This window comes from Opisthocomus hoazin, chromosome 13, assembly GCF_030867145.1.
Source record: "Opisthocomus hoazin isolate bOpiHoa1 chromosome 13, bOpiHoa1.hap1, whole genome shotgun sequence".
NCBI classification, from domain to species: Eukaryota; Metazoa; Chordata; class Aves; order Opisthocomiformes; family Opisthocomidae; genus Opisthocomus; species Opisthocomus hoazin.
Genome location: NC_134426.1, coordinates 25,063,229 through 25,083,454, shown reverse-complemented (window position 1 = coordinate 25,083,454; position 20,226 = coordinate 25,063,229). Strand labels below are relative to the sequence as shown.

Here is a 20,226-nt window from a genome sequence, read left to right as displayed (position 1 = left end):
CACTGATTGACATTTATTGCTGCGCAAACTCAGTTCCAGGATCACGTATATCGTGTCCTTCAGGTTGTTTGGCTCTGGTCTTGTTGCTCTCTTGGTGCCTCCTTATCTCTGTAGCTCGGTGCATTTGCCCTCCCAAGGCCGAGCTGTCTGGAGTGGAATTATTTAGGAGTCTCTTTTATCCCACAATTATCCCAATTATTTGCTGAGAACCAAGACCACTTTTGTTTCATTTCATTATTTTGTCTAACGACTAAGTGATAGCTTGTGCCCATGTCCTCCCACTACATTCCTTAATGAGAAAACAGGGATTAGTGTAACAGTTACATCGTTAAATCATTAGTTACAGTACTAAAGACTACTAAAAAGTAGAAAATATTAAGGTTTTTTTGTTATAGTTTCACGTTTCTTACAATCCCCTCTATCAGTTGCAGCATCTACGCCATAAACACGCACAGGATATTGTCCTTCTTCTCGAAAACAAAAGTTGGCACTTCATCAGCGTCAGATATTTTTGCTGCTTGCTGCTGTGCTGCCCTGCAGCCAGCACCCAGGCACCCAGCGTTCTCCGTGCTTGGGCCACACCAGCTTCGTCCCGCACGTGGGGCAGCAGGGTCACTGCCCACACCTTCTCCCGTCGCGTGCTACAAGCAACAGCAAATTAACACAGTGTCAGCGCAGGGTTTGCGAAGGAGGAAAAAAGATCAGGTGAAAGGGAAGGTAAACTCCAGCTATGCGTTTTCTTTCAGGGCTACTGACATTTCTTGCTGCAAAATCAGCAGACGGCACAGTTTAAGTGTGCCCCGTCTCCCGCTGCGTTCCCCAAAGCGTGGCAGCCCACGAGATGCAGGGTGGCTGGGGAGCGCCAGGCGGTACAAAACGAACCACGCAGCAGAGCCGGGCGCCTGCAGCAGCGAGCCAGGTATGAGAGATTGGAAAAAAATAATTGAAAGCAGGATTAATGGATACTCTGAACTCATGGCAAATTCCTGGAGAAGCAGGAGAAGAAACATTCGGCCTGCACTGGGTCTGGCCGGGCTGGAACCGATTTCTTCGCAGCAGCCCAGATGCTGCGCGGTTCAGATTTGTGACTCTGACAGTGTTGGTAACACCCCGGTGTTTGGGCTGTTGCTGAGCAGGACCTGCACAGCATCCAGGCTTTCTCTGTCCCCCCCCTTTCCTTCCCCCAGGAGGGGACACGAGGACAGCTGACCCGAGATGGCCAAAGGGACAGCGCATGCGACGTAGCCTCATGCTCAGCTACCAGCCGGTCAGCGCGGGGGAGGTGGTGAGTGATTGCCTTTGCATCAGTTGGATGTTTCCTTCTTCATCTTCTTCCCTTCACTAATTAAACTATCTCAGCCCATGAGTCTTCTCACTTCTGTGCTTCCTCTCCTGCTGGGGGGACAGCGAGCGAGGAGCAGCCATGTGCTGCTGGCCAGGGTCAACCCACCGCGAGGAGCAAAGGTCCAGTCTGTGTCCGGACCTGCAGTCACGCGTGACGAAGGGCCCGCAACGGTCTGAAATTCTGCCTATGGCAGCATCCCACACAGAAAACATTTCTCCCATCCAAAGCAAGAACTATACATATTTATTATAGTCCATATGACTAATATAGTCCAAAGAGAAACTTAAAAAAACCCAAGCTGTAAAATACAATGGATAAAATTATCCAAACATTAATATTACAAAATACCAGCAAAACAGCTGGTAGGGCTTCTGAGAACACAGCGGGCTGCCCAGAAAACCAGAATAACGCCCCGTTCGCCTACAAACGGGTATCGCTAACAGTCAGCAAGTCCACCCGCGACATCGGATTTCCAAGGAAACCCACGCTCTCGGACCATCTTAGAGAAAAGGAGTCCATCCAGAACAGTCGGGCACTTCACAGTGCTACTGGTGGCCACTTCTTGGCTACGTCATCGTGCATGGCTTCGGGGATCCACTGGCAATATGCTGCGAGCAGATCTGGAACGAAACAGAGAGGAGGTCGGAGACGGCTGTGGGAGTCGGGGACTGGCGCGGAGCTGCTGGGAAGAGGAGGTCCTGCCGGGTGCCGCCGCGCGCAGGGGCTGGGGAGGGAGGAGAGCTAGAACCACCCTCCCTGCGCTGGGACAGCGTTCAAGCTGGGACATCTGCACGCAGATATAAAAGGATCAAGCACGGGTGGAAGCCATCGCTGCTATCCCATTTGGGGGAATTTTTATTTATTTTTTAAATCCTTGCTGCTACTTCTGTACAAGAACTCGCATAGCCTGGTACCCCAATATCGAACAAAATCCATTTTATCCGGCAAAGGATTTTTCCTGTATCCCCTGACAGTACCATCATAGTCTAGTTTTTCAAAAGCCCAAATCAAACATTCTAACTGTGGTTAAAAATAAATTAAAAAAAAAGCCTTAAAACACAAAGAAATGTTGCCTTCTAAAGCACAGGAAACTCCAGGTCTTCACAAGAACCAAACACAGAGCGTTACTGCTTCTGGTAAGAAAACAGCAAATCTTTGGAGTGCGTCACGTGAAACCACCCCTTTTGAAAATTACAATTCGAAATGCCAACTGTGCCTGAGGTAATACGAAGTCTGCACTGATGACTAATAACGAAGCAAGCAGGACACTTACATTTCGGGTTTTTCTTCCATGCAGCCAATAAAGCATCGCGATTATCACAATTTTCTGCAACTAGAGCCTGCAGGAGGGATTCTGTCCTGGGCTGAAGTCTGTACCGGTCAAAAACAACATGGTGCGATAGAACAACTTTGATTAGTGCAGTTCAGCAATGCGTCACAGCGTTCAGCTTACCTTTCCAAATTCATAACTCTTAACGTTTTTAAAAGGCTAAACAGAGCTGTAGAAACACACCAGCTCTGGATACAGAGACATGTCATTCGATCAAGAAAGCTCACTAGAAGCAGTTTCTTCCCCCCACCCCAACTTTGCGTTGTTAAAAGCAGCAGCAGGCTGCGCTTCTTGCTGACAGCATGGAGTTGTTCGCTACGCACAGTAAAGCAAGACTGAAGCCACAGGTCCCGTGCTGAACTCTGAGCTGACTACAACAGGAGAACACTTTGCAGTCGTAGGACCCTCAGATAAGATCAGTCGCTTTTAACAAAGTCTTTCAAAACCCTTGCATCTATCAACTCCATGCAAATTCACGGCAGACTCCGAGGAAGCTTATCCAGGTAAACCAGAGAGGACATTGGGGGGACAGCAAGTGAAGCAATAGCTGACAGGGCTTTTGGGGGTCATGGTTCTTTAAATGTAATCAAAAGCACGAGAAAAACATGGCGTGTTGGAAACACGTTTTTGAAAAGAAATAAAGACAGTGTCATTGGCCAAACTGCACAGAAAAGCAAGGAAAGCAGTCACGCTCATCTGACAGTTGCTCACCCGGGTAAGCAATTTCTTTGCTCACAGCAGCCCACGGAGGTCAGCGTGACCAGCAGGTTGCCTGCGTTCTTCCACGCTGCCCTTACAATTGCCCAGTTCCCGAGACACAATTTTTCTGGGTAAGAAAACTCCTTTTCCTCTTCCCGCAGCTACAGCCAGATCACTATCTAGAACAGCCTTCCCAGCACGCATTTTTTTTTAAAGGAAGTTCAAAGTGTTTGGTGGACAGAACAAACTTGTTTTTCACAACTTACTTGGACCACGTCTTCAGCATTATGAGGGGACTGGACAGCAGACACCGGCTATACGAACTCAACTTTTCAATGACCTGGAAGATTTGTTATAACAAGTATATCACGAACAAGGAATCAATTAATTGTTCTGTGGAGACAATCTTCAACGAACTTGGACTGCTAGAGATCTCAGTCCCACATCCTCTGTTACCATCTCTCTCCCATCCTTGTCTCCACACCAATCTTGCCCTGACTGGCTTGCTAGATGACTCTTGTGTCTCAGAACGGACAAATAAAGGAGGTAAAGCTTTTTTCCTTTGCAAAAACAGGACTTAAATTTGGGGGGAGCTCTTTCACCCAAATCACAGAATGACAGCATGGTAGGGGTTGGAAGGGACCTCTGGGGATTCCCCAGTCCAACCCCCTGCCGAAGCAGGGTCACCCAGAGCAGGCTGCACAGCACCGCGTCCAGCCGGGTCTGGAATATCTCCAGAGAAGGAGACTCCACAACCTCCCTGGGCAGCCTGGGCCAGGGCTCCGTCACCCTCAGAGGGAAGAAGTTCTTCCTCATGTTCAGCTGGAGCTTCCTCTGCTTCAGTTTGTGCCCATTGCCCCTTGTCCTGTCGCTGGGCACCACTGGAAAGAGTCTGGCCCCATCCTCCTGACACCCACCCTGCAGATATTTATAAGCATTTCTAAGGTCCCCTCTCAGCCTTCTCTTCTTCAGGCTGAACAAGCCCAGCTCCCTCAGCCTTTCCTCATAGGAGAGATGCTCCAGTCCCCTCATCATCCTTGTAGCCCTGCGCTGGACTCTCTCCAGTAGCTCCTCATCTTTCTTGAACTGGGGAGCCCAGAACTGGACACAGCACTGCAGATAGGGCCTCCCTAGGGCAGTGTAGAGGGGTAGGAGAACCTCCCTTGACCTCCTGGCCACACTCCTCTTGATGCACCCCAGGAGACCATTAGCTTTCTTGGCAACCAGGGCACGCTGCTGGCTCATGGTCAACCTGTCACCCACCAGGACACCCAGGTCCCTCTCCGCCAAGCCGCTCTCCAGCAGGTCCGCCCCAGCCTGTACTGGTGCATGGAGCTGTTCCTTCCCAGGTGCAGGACCCTGCACTTGCCCTTGTTGAACTTCATGCTCATTTTCATGCTGTTTCATATTTTAAAGGTCTCTTCCCCACCCCACCAACTGCAGCAAACTCCTCCAGCCACCAGCGCAAGTTACAAGGAATGGGCATGCGCACAAACAGAGCAGCCACAAGGCTCACCTCCTCCAAAAACTGGGCTAAAAACTTGCCTGTAACACCAAGGAAGCAACGCAGCTGGAACACACTCACCTTTCCTTCAAGCAGGAACCTGGCAAAGTATTTGTAGCGATCAATACCTTCTGGGTAATCAACTTCCACAGCAGGGAGCTGCCAGCTAACTCGATCTGGAAAGAAAGATGGCACTGAGTGTCCCAAATGCTCTAGGAGGAGGGTAAATTTCCCAGGGAGATGTGACAACAGAGGTGTTAAGAGCAGTGGAGAAGATACTGCCACCACCCCGCCACCCGGCTCCTGTGCAGGGGGAGCAGACAGGCATAAAGAAGATGTGATACTTAAACGCTACGAGTCCCATGGGGATGCTCAACCCATTGTTAAGCTCTTCGAACAGTCCAAGCTGAGCTTGACCTTTCTGGTCTGCTGACAGTCTCGTTAAAAGCAGCATTACAGTAACTATCAAGTGGCTCTCAGACAAAACCATCGAGTGAAACTTCACAAGACACTTACAAAAGACACTTGGTCTGTGACATCGAATTCGTCCCGTTTCGGGGCAGTAAGACGGAGGAGGATCTTCCAGAGGCTTCCCGAAGTGGCAGTAGGGTGGCAACAGGGCAGGAATCCACTCGGGTTCGACGGCAGACACACCTTAGGAAGGGAAAACACAGACCTGAATGCAGGCTTGCTGCCACGGGCCGCCACTTGCTAGCAGTCCCACGAGGACGGCGCACGGCCAGGATCTCAGCTCCACAACTTCACTTGTATCTCATTTTTCAAGTCAACCGTGCAGATTTATGTTCTTTTGTCTGGGGACCAGCAACAGGTAAGCATTGCTGACAGGGCTGGTGCAGAGCCGCCATTTCAGAAACTGAGGTTTGCTCCAGCCCATTCTCCTAGAGGAGAAACAAACCAGGCCAATTTTTCCCCTGGTCCGGGTCTCCAAAGCACAAGGATCCAAACGCCAGGAGGCACAACCACGCTGCAAGGACAGCACTCGGTCCCCGCAGCAGGGGAAACATTCTGCTAAGGCACTTCGGAATTCCTACCCACGCCTGCAGAATGAGCAGGGACCGCAGCAGGCTCACCTTTCATATACAGCTTTGTCGTCTCAACAATTTCTTGATACACTACGAACTCTGGGAGTTGTTTGAAGAGGACTGAGCTTGGATGGATGAACACTGGGTCGTCCAGGAGAGCAGTCTTTCAGAAAGCACAAAAGATTGAAGCAGAGTAAGATGAGTTACTGGCAATCCAATTTCTTCACTGTGTCTAATTTCAGTCTCTCTCGGATGTACATTTCAATGGTTTCCTTAAGTGATAGAGGTTTTTAATAACCCCATCATTTTCTGCTTCACCTTCTCTGGAGACATCAAGCACTTTGCAAGATGGACTAATGCTACTTCTTAGCTCTTTTATAACAGCTCCTACGCGAGGACTGTGAAATTGCAACACTGGAAACTTAAATTCTATGGAGAGAAAATGTAGAAAGCCAGCACACGCAGCCCCAACGCTGCATCCAGCCAGAAGCAGAGGCTTTGCAGAGGAGCCCCTTTCTGCCACGCAGGGAAAAGGAATTTGGTCAAATCAAGCTGTTTACCTTGTAGGCATTTTTCCACTTCTCATCCAGCAGCTCTTCTGCCTGAACCCTTCGAGCAACATGATCCCCCAGCCCTGCCAGCACAATCTGTCTCAGGTAAGTCACTTGAGCTTCTGTTGGGGGCTTCATCTTTGGATCAACATAGAGACCAGCATCAGCGCAGACCGAGTTCACTGCGGGGGAAAAAAGGCGAGTTAAGATTCAATAGAAAAAAAACAGGTTGCAACAAACAGCTTGGTTGATTTTTTAATCCCCCGAAAGAGAATGAACGCGGCGGTTCCTCTCCAAAGCCACTCACCTGCTGTTGTCAGCTGCCCTCTCAAGCGCCTGATTTCCAGCATGGCTTTGTAACGGAGCCCATTTTCTTCGCAGAATTTCCGGGTACACTCAGCATATTCACAGGCCCCCACTGCTCCTGGAAGTGAACAGTCGGGTGGAGAAAACGACTTAGCTGATCATTCCTCCCAATTAAACCAACGGAGGGACTGTACTGCTATAGTCAACACGTGCATATCACAGTTCCCACTTGTCGGAGTTAGCCTCGGACACTGGCAGGCCATCCCGAGAACAGCCTAGAAAATACACTGCTGGACTTTGTCCTACAGCACGAGGATGCCTGTGGCTGTAGAAAGCTGAGAGGTCTCAGGGTGACGGGGAGGAGAACAGATGGAAGTGAACAGCAGAGGGAAATCGCTGTCTGCAATACCTAACATCACCATCAGGTCTCCCAGCTTTTGCATCGGCCCCTGCCCAGCCCAGATCCTCTGCATCTGTAAAAGCCTTGCTCTCCTCCCCTTCAGTTTCGCCGTCTCATCCTCACTTACTGCTGGCCTGAAAGAGACACAGAACAGCATAAATCAGTATCGTGCCTATGCGCAGAGAGGCCTCAATGTAAGCAAGGCATCAGCTGTGACAAGGTGACGCATCCTGTAAACAGCATGTCAGGCACTCACCTGTCAAACTCTTCAAAAAGCTCCCGGACGGTCATGGCAGACACGATGGTAATGGTGTACGGCAGGCAGTCATGCTGCCTGCTTAATGCCAACATCTTTGCATAGCGGGGGGCTACAGGAAAAGTGGCCATTATTCTGCCCAGGGGACTAATAGGGCAGCTCAGCTTTGCTGCCAGCTGCTGCTTCAGCCTGAGGGAGGGATAGAAAAGTCATGAATGAAGTAACCTCTGCATCAGAACAAGTTTGTGTTTCTGGTTCTGGCAGCCCAACTACTTTGATGTGTTTTCTCAGGTTTTGCTATGTGCTGGTCCCAAAGGCTGGGGGGAAGATCCCTCTCCCTTGTGCAGCTCCCATCTGCCCTGCACAGTGCGCTCCTAGCACAGTCCTTCCCTGCCCAAACACACCCAGGGCCAGTGAAACACACACAGGTGAATCAGAGACTGCTAAAATGATGCCAGTCTCTGTACAAAAGCAGACCCTCAGACGCCAGGGCTGAGATAGAGAAGCAGGCAGGAGGACAGCAGTGCCCACTGCCGCCACACTGCAGCAGTGCCGAGAAGAAATCTGGGGGAGACCACAGACGTTACCTTCCCTTCATAGGGGGTTCCTCCAAGGCACCCAGGGCGATCAGCAGCTCCTCAGCTGCTGCAAGTGCTTCTGCTGGAGGCGGTGTTGGGAACGGGAAGTTGATTACCTGTGGACACCAAGAGAAAATGCCTCTCAGTACATCACTGACACGGCTCCCGCTGAAAAACAGAGCCTGAACACAGTTAGGAAGTCCCGGAAGGAAGCGAAACCCTCCCCTCTGGTTGCATACACCCCAGAAAAATATTTAGCATGTTTGCCAGGAGCGAGAGGAAAGGACACATAATGGGAGGAAACGCTTAGAACAAAAACATTCGATAACAGGAATACCAGCGTTGCCCTTAGCTGCCACTGACTCCAGGCACCGCCTAGCGCAGGCTGCTTTAAGGTCTAACTTTAAGTATTGTGCTTTCTGAAAGTGCTCGAGTCCCTCCAAAACACAACCCTGGTCTGGACGGGCTTTTGTTTACTGCTAAGAATACAAGAAAGCTCTTATTACCTTAACAAATTTGTCTGTTAAGGCCTGGTGGAATTCATAGCAGCTTCTGCAAGTTGCAGAACTAAGATCAAGTCCAAGGATCCTAACTTCTAACACACAGCACAGCCTCCAGCAATGTGCGTTTGTTTCTGGCTCCTAGGCGCAACCACTTCAACGAGCACTGTAGTACAAAGCCAGTTTACACCTCACCTTTTCTATATTTAATGCCTTCATCTGCAGAATCAAGTCTTCTACTGGTCGCTTCGTTATTTCTGGAGCGGAAAATTTCTCAAAGTCCATGAAGACTGCTGAAGAGTATAACCTAGTGGAGCAGAAGTGCTGCTTAGAGACTTAAAATCAGTCTTAACTCAAGGGGTATGCACGAAAAATTGGCATGGGATTTAAAAAAAAGGCAGCTGTAGGTACTATTTACATAACCATGTAATTATTTACATGGTTGGGGCATACCGCATTATTCACAAAAAGCTGTCTTGGCCTGGAGTGGTATCCATACTAATCTGCCACCAAAATAAGGGTTTTCAGTAAGAGAAAGGCCCCTGAGAAGCCAAGCTGCCAAACCAACACCACAGTTCTCGTTTGGCTTCACCTCTTGCATTTGACTGAAGAGCAGACAAAAGCAAAATGTTTCCGGCAGCACGAGCTCCTTGGGGAGGGGGGCAGCTGGACGAGGGAAGCTGTCAGATTTGCCCTGACATTCGCTGGGCTTTTTACTTCTCCCAAAGCTCTCCACAGCAGGCAGCTCACCTGTAACAGTGCCCTGGTTCTGTCCGGCCAGCCCGACCTGCCCGCTGGTTAGCTGAAGCTTGAGATATCCAGGTGACTCTGAAAGATGAAACCCCAGTAATTTTGTCGTAGAAACGTTTCTTGACCTTTCCACAGTCAACCACGTATTTGATGCCCGGGATGGTAAGCGATGTTTCAGCCACATTGGTGGCTACAACACACAGTCTCGTGCCAGGAGGAGGAGCCCTGAAAACCTACAAGAAACAGATGGGCATGTGAAATGCATCGCCAACAGCAGAAATGAGACAGGCAGTCAGCTTGGATGGGCTGCAAAGGGATGACAACGCAGGTGGCATTGCAGGTGAAACCCAAGAGTGAGACCGAAGACTTAACTCTCCGTCTCCAGCTCTGGAGCTCTCTATCCAGCTCAGTTCACCCCTCAGAACCATCCATAGGGGTTCCAGGTGGAGCAGACACCAGTGCTGAGTCATATTTAGACCTACTGCTGCCAACCCCAAAGCCCAAGAGGGACTGTCAGAATTTGTACGAACTGCCTGTTGGCAGGGGGACCCTGACGTGCCCCGGGGCCACGACTAATCTTAACACGCTGCAGAACCGTCACTTTTCATCTCTCCCAACCGTCTGAGCTGGCACATTAGGGAGACCCCAGCCCAAGCAAGGCTTGCTCCGATCCCACCCAATCTTGCCCATTGGGCCATTCAAGTCTGCCCACGGATGGATAGTTCAAGATGGAAATTTTAACTCATAAAACACATGTGACTTCAGATGATGATGACACATATCTCTAAGGATCATTTACTCATCGTGACAAGAAATCCTTTACCTTTGCTTGCATCTCTGGTGCTAGCAAAGAATAGAGTGGGAGCACATAGAGCGGAAGGGACGCATCGGATTTCTCATCTGTGAAGAAACAAACCCATGCTGTTAAAGACACGGTAAGTGAACTTCCAGGCTTAGTCCTGACAATGCCTTCACAAACACCACTTCAGTTAAAACCAATAAAGTATCTGTTACAAAGCTGAAGCTGGAAAATCTGAACAGGTTTTCCCTGACACAGATCTGCCGTGTCACCACACCAGTTCAGCAAAGGACAACTAGCTCTTGCCACACATTTCACAGGTGATAGGAGATATGGAATTTTTACTTCCTAAGTGCCAAACCTTCTTCTGAGTCTCCATCTCCTAAATCAAGGTCGCTATCAGACCCTGCAATATCATCATCGGTTTCAGCGTCTCTGTCTTCATCTCCTTCATCCACTGGTACAACAGAGTAACTGTCCAGATCAATCTTGGGGAGTGTCTGCGAAGGACAGGAAAGATGACCACAGAGCATTAAGGGAGGACACAAACAGCACTTTTCATTGCTTTGAAAGCAAAGCTGAGCACTCACTCCAAACATTTGTTGATCTGAAGGTGACAGAAGGATTGAGTTTAAAGCTGAGATTCAGCATTTGGTAACTGTGAGAGCCAGGGGGGAATAACCCAAGTATTTTAAGCAGCATTTTGCGCTGAGCCAAGCTTCTTCACTTGGAGGACAGGGGGAAAGGGTAAAACGTCTTTACTTCAGGCCCTTCAGCTACCACGATCCAATGTCGGTGGAGGTGGACAGTATATCTACAAAACATCAACATCTCCCACTTACAAAGCACATGTCAGACTTGGGTGGAAGGCAAAGGCCAGCCTTTGTCACAGAGGCATCAGTCCCAATTCTGCGTAACAAATGGCGAGATGAGGAGCAGCCCTGGAGCCAGCAAGTCTGGAACTCCTTCCATGAAATTTTAATGGTCAGTACTCAAGCGAAATCGATCTCCTGCCCATAATATCCAGGGACACATCTTCGCACTCTGCTGCTCATAACGCAGCAGTTACCAGCGTAGGTGGTGTTACTGCATTTCCTGAGGGGATGCACGCAGGCTGCAAGGCTTTGCGCAAGTCGCAGCCAGCCTGGTGAGAAACACGGCTACACAGGCTACACTCTTTTGAGGTTCCTGCTCCTTCCTGTCTTTTGGAGGAATTCTAGCCATCACACATTACCATAACTTTCTTCCTCCTCCTTGATTTCTTAAATTTTCTGATTTCTTCCACCGATTCTTCTTTGTCATCACTTATTCCTACAAAAACAACCAGCAGAATTACTCCCAGCTGAGCGTGTTTTCCTCTCGGAAAAGGAAGTGGGCAGAGTCTGGTCCCGCTCCCATCGTTTTGGGGATTCAGAAAGTGTTACAGTGTGAAAGAAGCAAACCGGCACGCTGAAGGCAGAGGGGACAGGGATGACACCCAGGTTTAACACTGTAATTCCATTTAGGAACCATACAGAGGATCAACAGCAGCACATAGAGCAACTCTGTGCCTTGAGGTTCAGGAGCTGATTAGCTGAGCTACATTAGAATTTGACTTTCTAAAGCCATCATGGGAAACACCACTATCCTGAAAATAAACGGTCACCAACAAGCAGCAGCATTTCCACTTTCATTCACAACCAACAGAGAAAGTGAAGAAATGCAATGGATTTGGGCGAACTGGAAGGGATCATACACATAAACCTTTTCCCCAAGCTCAAACCAGCACAAACTTAACAATCAGTATTCAAAATCATCTGCAATGAGCTCTTTCCCCGACCCTTGTTTTTGGGGTTTTTTTTAAATAAAAGCTTGTATTTTCAGGTGCAAAGCAAGCTCACTTCTCAGTGGGATAAATTCAAAGTTTAACATCCCTTTATTCTATAGCATTACCTGCAGTGTTGTTTTTTTGGAACGGAAAGGCTTTCCTTAACCTTCTACAGAGAGAGTGAACTTCTGCCTGGCCTGTTAAAAACACCAAAATCCCACCTGCAAGAGAAGAAATCACTCTCAACCTCAGCACAGGCATTTCACCTTGGAAAGCTTCAGATGTCATTCTTCATAAAAAACGGGTCGAATATAGTGTGGAGTAACACAGAGGAACAGGGTGTTTGACTGCATTGGTCTCCTACTACTTGGCTGAGAAATCATGCTAATGATTTAATTGAGAGTAATTTTTTCACAAGAATAACCTTCTGAGTAAAAGCACACCATACATCATTGCAGTCCCACATTCAACTTACAAAAAAGCCTCACCCCAAAGCAAAACAGAAACACCACCAAAAACCTCCTCAAAAAAATAACTTAGACAACTTCAGTTAAGCATAAAGAATTTGAGAGGTTCTCAGCAGTGACCTTACCTGGGGGCAACATTCGATGGATTTTACACACCTTTCTGAAGCACTCCCCACTGTAGTCATCCAGGGGGGTTTTCTTGTTGAAATGAACGGTTACAGGGAATTGCCTTGCGTCTACCTAGAGAGGAAATACAAGAAAAGGGTTTGTTTGCTGTCATAACTGCAGCACAATCATTACAGCTTCCATGGCAGAACTAGAAAAGCTCACTCTGTATTTCTGTTCAGCTCTTGTTTTTGGCAACCCACAAAACACCGGACCCACAGAAGTTATCAGTGTTGTCTGCCCTGAACACCACAAAACCAAGCTGGAAACCAAAACTTTTCTCTCTTCCAGACCACCAACTCAGTCCGAGGCTTTCTAGCTCTCCTGAACCATAACTTACAGTTTTTCAAGATAATCAGATTCTGCTGGTGCCATTTTCTGATAAAAGCGGAAAGAAAAACACCGAGTCCCAAAGGAAACAATAGTCTAAACAAAAGAACTATTTTTAAATTGATATCTGAAAGATTTCAGCACCAGCTGGAAAGATTCGCGTGCCCCTATTCTTTAACTGGTTTTATAAAGGAAGCCCTCACTGTATTTCAGTCTTTGCATCTGACGCAGATCCCAGCAAGGATAATGATACCTGAATAACAGGAGGTGTAACAGAAAACAGCCTCTTGTTATCGGTGAAATCTTCAACGCGAAGGGTAGCTGACATGACGATCAGCTTCAGCGGCAGCCCTTTCTGCGGGGACACAAACGTGTTACTCTGTGCCCGAAAGCAGGCAGCAAGGTGAGCTACACAGCGCGCAAACCCAGAGCTGTCAGCAGGGCCGGGTACAAGTTTCTGCACCAAAGCACTCAAAATCTAAGACAACAAAAGCACCGTGTCGAGTGACAGAGGATACACGCAGCCTCAAGTGTCTTTAAAACACACCAACGCCCACGCTGGCAATCGTCGTGCTGACAGCGACCTGCCTCCAAATCGCTCCGTCCTCTCTCTGTCCACACGTAAACCAGCAGCAGACGCCAGGCGCTGCCCTGCAGCCCACCAGCCCCCGGCGCCAGCCAGGACCAAACGCTTCACAATGTCAGCCCTGAAACACCTCCTCCTAAGCACTGCCGTTGGCGGCTTACTCCAGCGCAACAGTAAGCACCCTGCTTTCTAACAGGCTGCTGATTTTAATGATTTACCCGCCTTGTGGCACTGTAAGTCTAAATTAGTTGGATGTTGAATGAGAAATTATCTGTCGGTACCAACCTGTACTATTTTTCCCCTTTTTACAGGCTCTGCACTTCTTCAGTCATACGGAAAGACAAACATGCTATCTGAACATTATTTCATAGCTTCCATCAGATTTCAATCAACTTCCACATCAGAGTCCCTCCTCTCACAGACCCTCTTCATGTCTACCATCCCCCTCCCCAGCACACCTGCGCCTACTACAGAAACACCTTCTCTTACCTTTTCACGAAGAGGCACGATGCGAGACAAGAGGCCTATCAAGATATCTGTGTACATGCTCCTTTCATGGGCTTCATCAATAATAACGACTTTGTACTTTGAAAGCAGAAAGTCCTGAGAAAAGAGATCGATTTCATCACGTGAAACCTCACCCAAGGCCACCTTTAAGTCAAGCCAACCAACCTGCAGCTGCACAAACACTGACCCTCCATCCTCATGGCTGTAGTATCTCCCACATACCTGAGCACAGTTTAATGCATTTACCCAGCACAAAGCAGTCTAGTTCCCCACAGTCTCTTCCTTGCTCTCACTTCACACAGCAAGATAGCCTAACATTTAGTGACTTGGGCAGGAGTACAAAGGGTTGAGACAAAATACATCGCCAGTGTGGAAAAGGATTTTGCTTTGAAAGGTTGGTGACAAATCCATGCAGAGCGACTGGCCTCTCTTCCTAGCTATACAAAACACTTTCCATTCTGTAACACCAAGGACAGCAACTTACCTTCTGAATTTCTTTCAGCAGCACACCATCTGTCATGAACTTGATTTGTGTTTCATCTGTAACGTTGCCTTCATAGCGGATTTGATACGAAACCACTCTGTGAGGAAATACCAGGGTAGCCACAAGGAAAAGCATGGGGACAAACAGAAAATTCACGTTCAGACCAGGGAGCAGCCCTCAGCCTAATTAAACTAAGATGTGATGGCAAGACAAGACAAAAAGCACACCATCAGCTCCCCAGAGCCTAGCACGCACAAAATGCTACAAGCTGGGATATACAGCAATGTCACTTTGAATTATTTCACTGTTATGGGATGCTTCGTCATATGGAGACAAACTAGGACCACTTCCCACACACCATCTCCACAAAGCTCTCTCTAAAAAGTAACTTACGACTAGTTGTAGCAACAAATCTGCATATGTCTTTTTTTATAGACATCCCCACAGCGGAGTTTATGAGCAACTTTCCGACAGTTGTTTGCCAAAGACTGAACAAGCAATGCGCAAGTCTCGACTTCAGACTAACACACACACAGGGCATCTCCGCGTTATCTTCCTAGCAAGGTCTCAGCTTTTTTCCCCCCTCACCTGTGTGACAAGTTCATCTCCTTAGCGACCCGCTGGGACATGGACACTGCAGCCACACGCCGAGGCTCGGTGATCCCAATAGCACCGTTTGAACTACAGGGGTGAAGGAAAGAACAGGAAGGGTTGTTTGGCTGCTTGTTTTACAAAGAGAAACACCGAGAAAGATGACAACAGGATTTCTGCACAATGGCTCTAAATTAAGTAGTTGTCACTTGCACAACAGCATCCCTTTTAGTTATAAGAAAAAGAGAGAGAAGCAGCTTTGGGATTGCCTTTCTATGTGTACTGATCTGAAGACGCATGTATCACAGGAACTTTTTCCCTGAACGTGGTCTCCGTAATTCCAGTTCACGGGACTCCAGCCCCCCGGATAGCCCTCTGGCCACGGGGTCTGTTTCAGAGAAGAAACGCAGGCTGGGGCGGCAGTGGCATAGGACCTGGATGCACCCTGATGCACCTCACGAGGTGCCCAAGCTTACAAACATTACCAATAGCGCCAGACATGCCACAGCTATTCTCAAAGCTGTTTTTAAGACACACGCATATTTTCTTACTAAGGTAAAAACAAACCTCCATTAAATTACACAGGATGGGCAGGCAATAAAGCCCCTCTGTGAAAAACAGGGAGGTGACTTTGAAGAAAACTTTTACCTCAGAGGTTTCAAAAGGTTGCTTATGTTGAGCGACTTTTACAGGCCAGTCCTACTCCCTTCACATTTTTTGTAAGCCCATTCAACATGGCCACTACCACTGCATAGAAAGGACCAGGTTCAGTTCAGCCATATCAGAAGAAAAGAAACAAAATCAGAAGAGACTGAGCTCAGCTTTTTTTTTTTCTAATTACATTTGCTGTGTATGAAAGACGACTCCTACCTGGCATAGCCAGCTTCATAGAGAAACTGTGGGACTTGTGTGGTTTTACCGCTTCCGGTCTCTCCACATATGATCACAATGGGATTCTCACTGATGGCTTCCATGATGACTTGCTCTTCGGCAAGGATTGGCAGCTTCAGTCTTGCTTCCTAAATAATACAAAACACATCTTTTAGTTGCACTGATTTGTCTCTCGCTCCCTTTTTGTTTTCCCCAGGACTGAGAATTGTTACCTTCCTCAGATCATAAAACCCACAAAAAGGAACTGTGCAAGCTTCTAAACCAGCTAATAGCATCACACCCGCACGTCCACGAACCAGAGCCAGCAGAACAGCTTCCCAGAAAGCTGCTGGCGAGCCCTGCACTTTAATTTGTGAAACTTCAGAGCCCTTGAGTTTATTCATACAGCACTTCAAGCAAAAACTCATTCACAGCTCTGTCTCATCTGTTCGGACACGTGCAGAGCTTGTCCCGTTTCTGGAGAACGCCCCACCTACAGCGAATGGAGTAAAACTACCCAGCATAAGATGCGGCACACGGAGAGCTAAAAGCGACTTTGCAAGGCTTTCCAGTGAAGAACGATACAAGACTGCTAGCAGATTCCATGTTTAAAACTAAGACAAATGCTTATATCCTAAAACAAAGCTAGTTTTCCTTCTGCTCAATGAGACAGGCTTGAAGCTCCGACAGGTACAACTTGGCGGAACAAGGACCCCAGGGCACACTGCTGTCATGCGCTGCTGGCATGCGGCCACAAGGTATCGCCGTAGTGCCTGCAGTGACCTCGCTGATGGACGACACCCCCACCCCTCAGTAAGCACCTCCCTGTCCACAGAGCCTCACCTGAATCTCAGCAGACCTGTCCACCGGAATGAAAACCGCTGGCTTGCACGAGGGTTTGTTGGAGGCTGCTTGGCAAACCGGCGCACTGGGACCAGCCGGCTGCTGGCGAGCCACTGCCTTCGTCATGCCTTCCTCTGGCTCTGCAGCAGCATTCACATCACTGGCTGAGGACCTTTCAGTGTCTTGTTTCTGCTCTTCCTTCTCTTCCTCGGAGCTACTGGGCTCTTCCTCGGGCTCTGATTCAGAATCTGAGCTGTGCCTTCTCTTATTTGCACCGCTGACGCTCCTGATCTTTTCAGGGACCACAGCCCCTGGCTCCTGCATCATCCTAGTACAAAACATCAACACGTGAGCTACGCTGTGGTCAACGTTCTTCAGGGCCTCAAGCCAGACACGTCATCCACGCAAGCCAGAAAAGCTGCAACACTAGAAGTCACTGCCCGAGCCCAAACCCAGGTTTTACTCAAATCGGGAGAAGTGCTACACCGTGGGCGCAGACCAGCGCCAGAAGGGGTTACCCACAGAGGCTGACCCAGCTCTCCATGGATCTCTGTTCCCACAGGTTTTCATGACTCTGCCAGGAAAAGCCTCGGCTGATCCAACTGCTGGCTTCGTATCTAAGCAGGCTCTATGCTGATATTTATTAATTTCTTCAGAAGACATCTTTGTGGTTCAATTTATTTCAGCTTCTGCCAAAATGCAGCTCTTGATAAATCCATTAGCTAAGGACTGCATCAGTCAACGCTTTCCATTACAACAAGAAAGTAATTGTTTATTCCACCGATTATACAGTTTAGCATCATTGTAAGAGTGTGCGTACTGAACTGTCACCCACCCCGCCCCTTTACGAAAGGGAAGGCCAGGTTATTTTAACTAACATCCGCTCCTTAGGAAAACAACTACTATATTATCAGCTGAAACCAGAAAATTATTTAACTCCATCCGTTCTGAAGAACCCGTATGCAGTAAGAAAACAAAAAAATAAATCAAGCAAAAAAAGCTGGGAAGGTTGCCAGGTTTTCAACGACAGCGATAAACCAGAATGGTTCTTTCCAAATAACGCTTTACCTTTTAGTCTGATACATGCGCTCCCCAACACCCAGTTTGGAGGTAGTGTACAGGAGTTTCATTTCTGCCTCAGAAGCTTGGACCTCATTCAGCTTGCTCAGCAACTCAGCTCGCTATTTGGGAAAAACAACCAAAGTCAGTGCTTGTTCTCACCAGGAAATCATTTCAAGATTTGCCCTTGAGTTTCAAAGGGTGTGCTCTGGCAAGTCTTGCTGCAAAGGGTCAGCCTTCCCCGATGAAGACTTCAGCTCTGCACTAGAGCCAAAACAGAAACATGGACTTGACCTGTCATCGCTGCAATGAAAAGCTCAGCTGCACCCTCCGAACAACAGCAAAGAAAATGGACTTGAACTACAATGCTGGCGTGAGGGCTGGCACAATGGAAGCCTCCCTTCGACTCCCTCAGGTGGAACATCGCGCTGGCAGGAGGTCAGGCAGCAGACATTTTAAACTACCTCCAAAAATCAGAGTTTCTGTCAAAACCATTATCCAGACACTAAAACAAATAGGAGCTTTGCCTGGAAAGCTTTCACAAGGACAGAAAAGCTGTATTTACATACAGTAAACATACAAGAGCTGGAAACAGGCATCTCGGAAGCACTGGTAGGAGCAGAGTCGGGGGTGCATCCAGCTTTGCATTTTGTAGCAGGACAAAGCTTCTCACACAATCTGTGCGAATGCTTTTAAAATACGACGTCATTCCCCTGCTAGCGATGTGCTTCGCAACGCGCATCTATTCCGTCAGGGTCAAAAACAGAATGGACCCAGGACTCAGGACAGCCGCGTTCCTGCAACACCCGAAACACGGCGAGCGCAGGGAAGGCAGCTCCCTCCCGGCGCCGCGCTCACGGGCCCATGGGTGGTGGCACGGCTTTGCCACAAAGCCTGGCAGAGGGATGGCGAACGCTGGCACAACATCAACTCCGAAACTCCAGCATCGGCACGTCCTCGGACCGGAGGGTTCCCATCCCAACACCGCTTGCTGGCGCTGCGGAGTGGCCACCCCACCTCTGTTTTTTCATACCAGCAACGCAACCGCATCATGTATTGAGGACTGCCAGCGTCACAGCGCGAGGGAAACCGCTACGGCTGCTTATTAACCTTTTTCATACGCTGATATTAAATTCACTTCATCGTTTGAACAGAAGCCACAAAGCTGGAGTCAGCAGCAAGCAGTACCATACCTGTTTTTTCTTTTCCTTCTGCTCTAGAACTTTCTGCAGGATTTTCTTCTGTTTCTTGCTCAGGGGTTTCTTCCGCTGCGGCACAACGCAGGCTACTTTTTTCTTCTTGACTTTTTTTGCTGGCAGGATCAGGGCATTACTTGCATCGATCCCCTTCAGCGTTGCTGCATCTGAAAGCATGCGTTGGATTACTCGCTGGTGCCAGGCGGGTTATTCTCAGCGCCCTGCTTCGCAGCCTTATCACAAACCGTACCAGATTTACCCATTCTAAACAAACACAGCCCCATGCCCCAGCCAAAAAACCCCACCCCGCGCCACCAGCAAGGGTGAAAGACCACGAGGCCGGGGGCGTGACAACCCATGAGGGCAATTTTCCTTGACTGACATAACGAAACTATGACATTTTTGGGCTTTTTTTTAAAAAACCTGACCCTGCCAGGGCGAGGGGGCAGCGAGCAGCTCAGGGCGCAGCGGCTCTGGGGGCAGCCCTGCAGCCTCCCGCCTCTCCCGGGCCGAAGCAGTTTTTAACACTAAAAATCTGCATCGCTGAAGTCTGAGTAATATAAATAGCACAATAAACGCGGAGTTTTTTACAAGTAACATTCGCGAATGCTAAATATTTTTAATAACTGCTTTAACAAAGAACCGCCTAAACGCAGGGATCGTTTTCACGGAGCTACCAACACCAAGCCTGCGAGATGCTTTAACGTGACCCCACTGCCTCCAGTGGAAGCAGGACAACGCCAGGCCAGCGACCCCCATCGCGGCGACCCGCCGGCCGCTTCACCCGCGCTACCGGGCCGCGCGGCCGCGGAGAGCCGGGCCGGGCCCCGCCGCACCTCCCAACTCCGGCGGCAGCTCCAGCGGCAGCTCCGGGGGCCCGGGGACGGGGGGCTGCGCGGGGACGGGGCCCGGGCCCAGCCGCGCCTTCCAGTTGTGCCTGCGGCGGGCGCGGCCCATAGCGATGGCAGCGTGAGGGGAGCCACCGGCCTCACGCCCCGCTCCCGCCAGCCGCCGCTTCCGGCCCGCAAGGTCTCGCGAGAACGGAGCGGGGCGCGGCGGTGTACGCAGGCGCGGGGCGGGGCCGCGGCCTGAGGCCCCGCCCCCTCCACCCCCTGGTGTTTCTTCGCGCCCCCCCCCCCCCCCCCCCCCCCCGGTTTCTTGCCTCCCCCCGCCCCCGGGGGTTCCTCGCCTCTCGCAGCCCCGGCGGGGGAACAGGCCGGGCCCCCGCCCGCCCCGGCGCGGTGTTGCCGCCGTCCATCG

At 49.4% G+C, this 20,226-nt stretch overlaps 1 protein-coding gene across 1 annotated transcript; it reads right to left on the bottom strand.

The window, feature by feature from the left end:
• Positions 1–1,566: 1,566 nt before the first annotated feature.
• Positions 1,567–19,980, bottom strand: DHX37 (DEAH-box helicase 37). The gene is made up of 27 exons (XM_075434279.1): positions 19,803–19,980; positions 18,964–19,133; positions 17,780–17,892; positions 16,712–17,039; positions 15,869–16,017; positions 14,996–15,088; positions 14,408–14,504; positions 13,906–14,019; positions 13,084–13,185; positions 12,461–12,575; positions 11,994–12,089; positions 11,296–11,372; positions 10,423–10,561; positions 10,086–10,162; positions 9,263–9,495; positions 8,708–8,819; positions 8,022–8,128; positions 7,435–7,623; positions 7,188–7,312; positions 6,780–6,896; positions 6,482–6,654; positions 5,970–6,084; positions 5,395–5,532; positions 4,960–5,054; positions 3,641–3,714; positions 2,619–2,716; positions 1,567–1,965 (listed from the first exon to the last, which is right to left on the bottom strand). Exons 1-27 carry the CDS (start codon positions 19,921–19,923, stop codon positions 1,883–1,885), a joined length of 3,450 nt encoding a protein of 1,149 aa, XP_075290394.1. The 5' UTR covers positions 19,924–19,980; the 3' UTR covers positions 1,567–1,882.
• Positions 19,981–20,226: the final 246 nt, after the last annotated feature.

Excerpts from the sequence above, each read along its gene's own strand:
- DHX37 (XM_075434279.1), bottom strand. The coding sequence starts at position 19,923 with ATGGGCCGCGCCCGCCGCAGGCACAACTGGAAGGCGCGGCTGGGCCCG. Across the intron at positions 14,020-14,407 it reads TGCTGAAAGAAATTCAGAAG|GACTTTCTGCTTTCAAAGTA; the intron begins GTAAGTTGCTGT and ends CTCTTTTCTCAG. Across the intron at positions 11,373-11,993 it reads CCAAAAAAACAACACTGCAG|GAATAAGTGATGACAAAGAA; the intron begins GTAATGCTATAG and ends TTGTTTTTGTAG.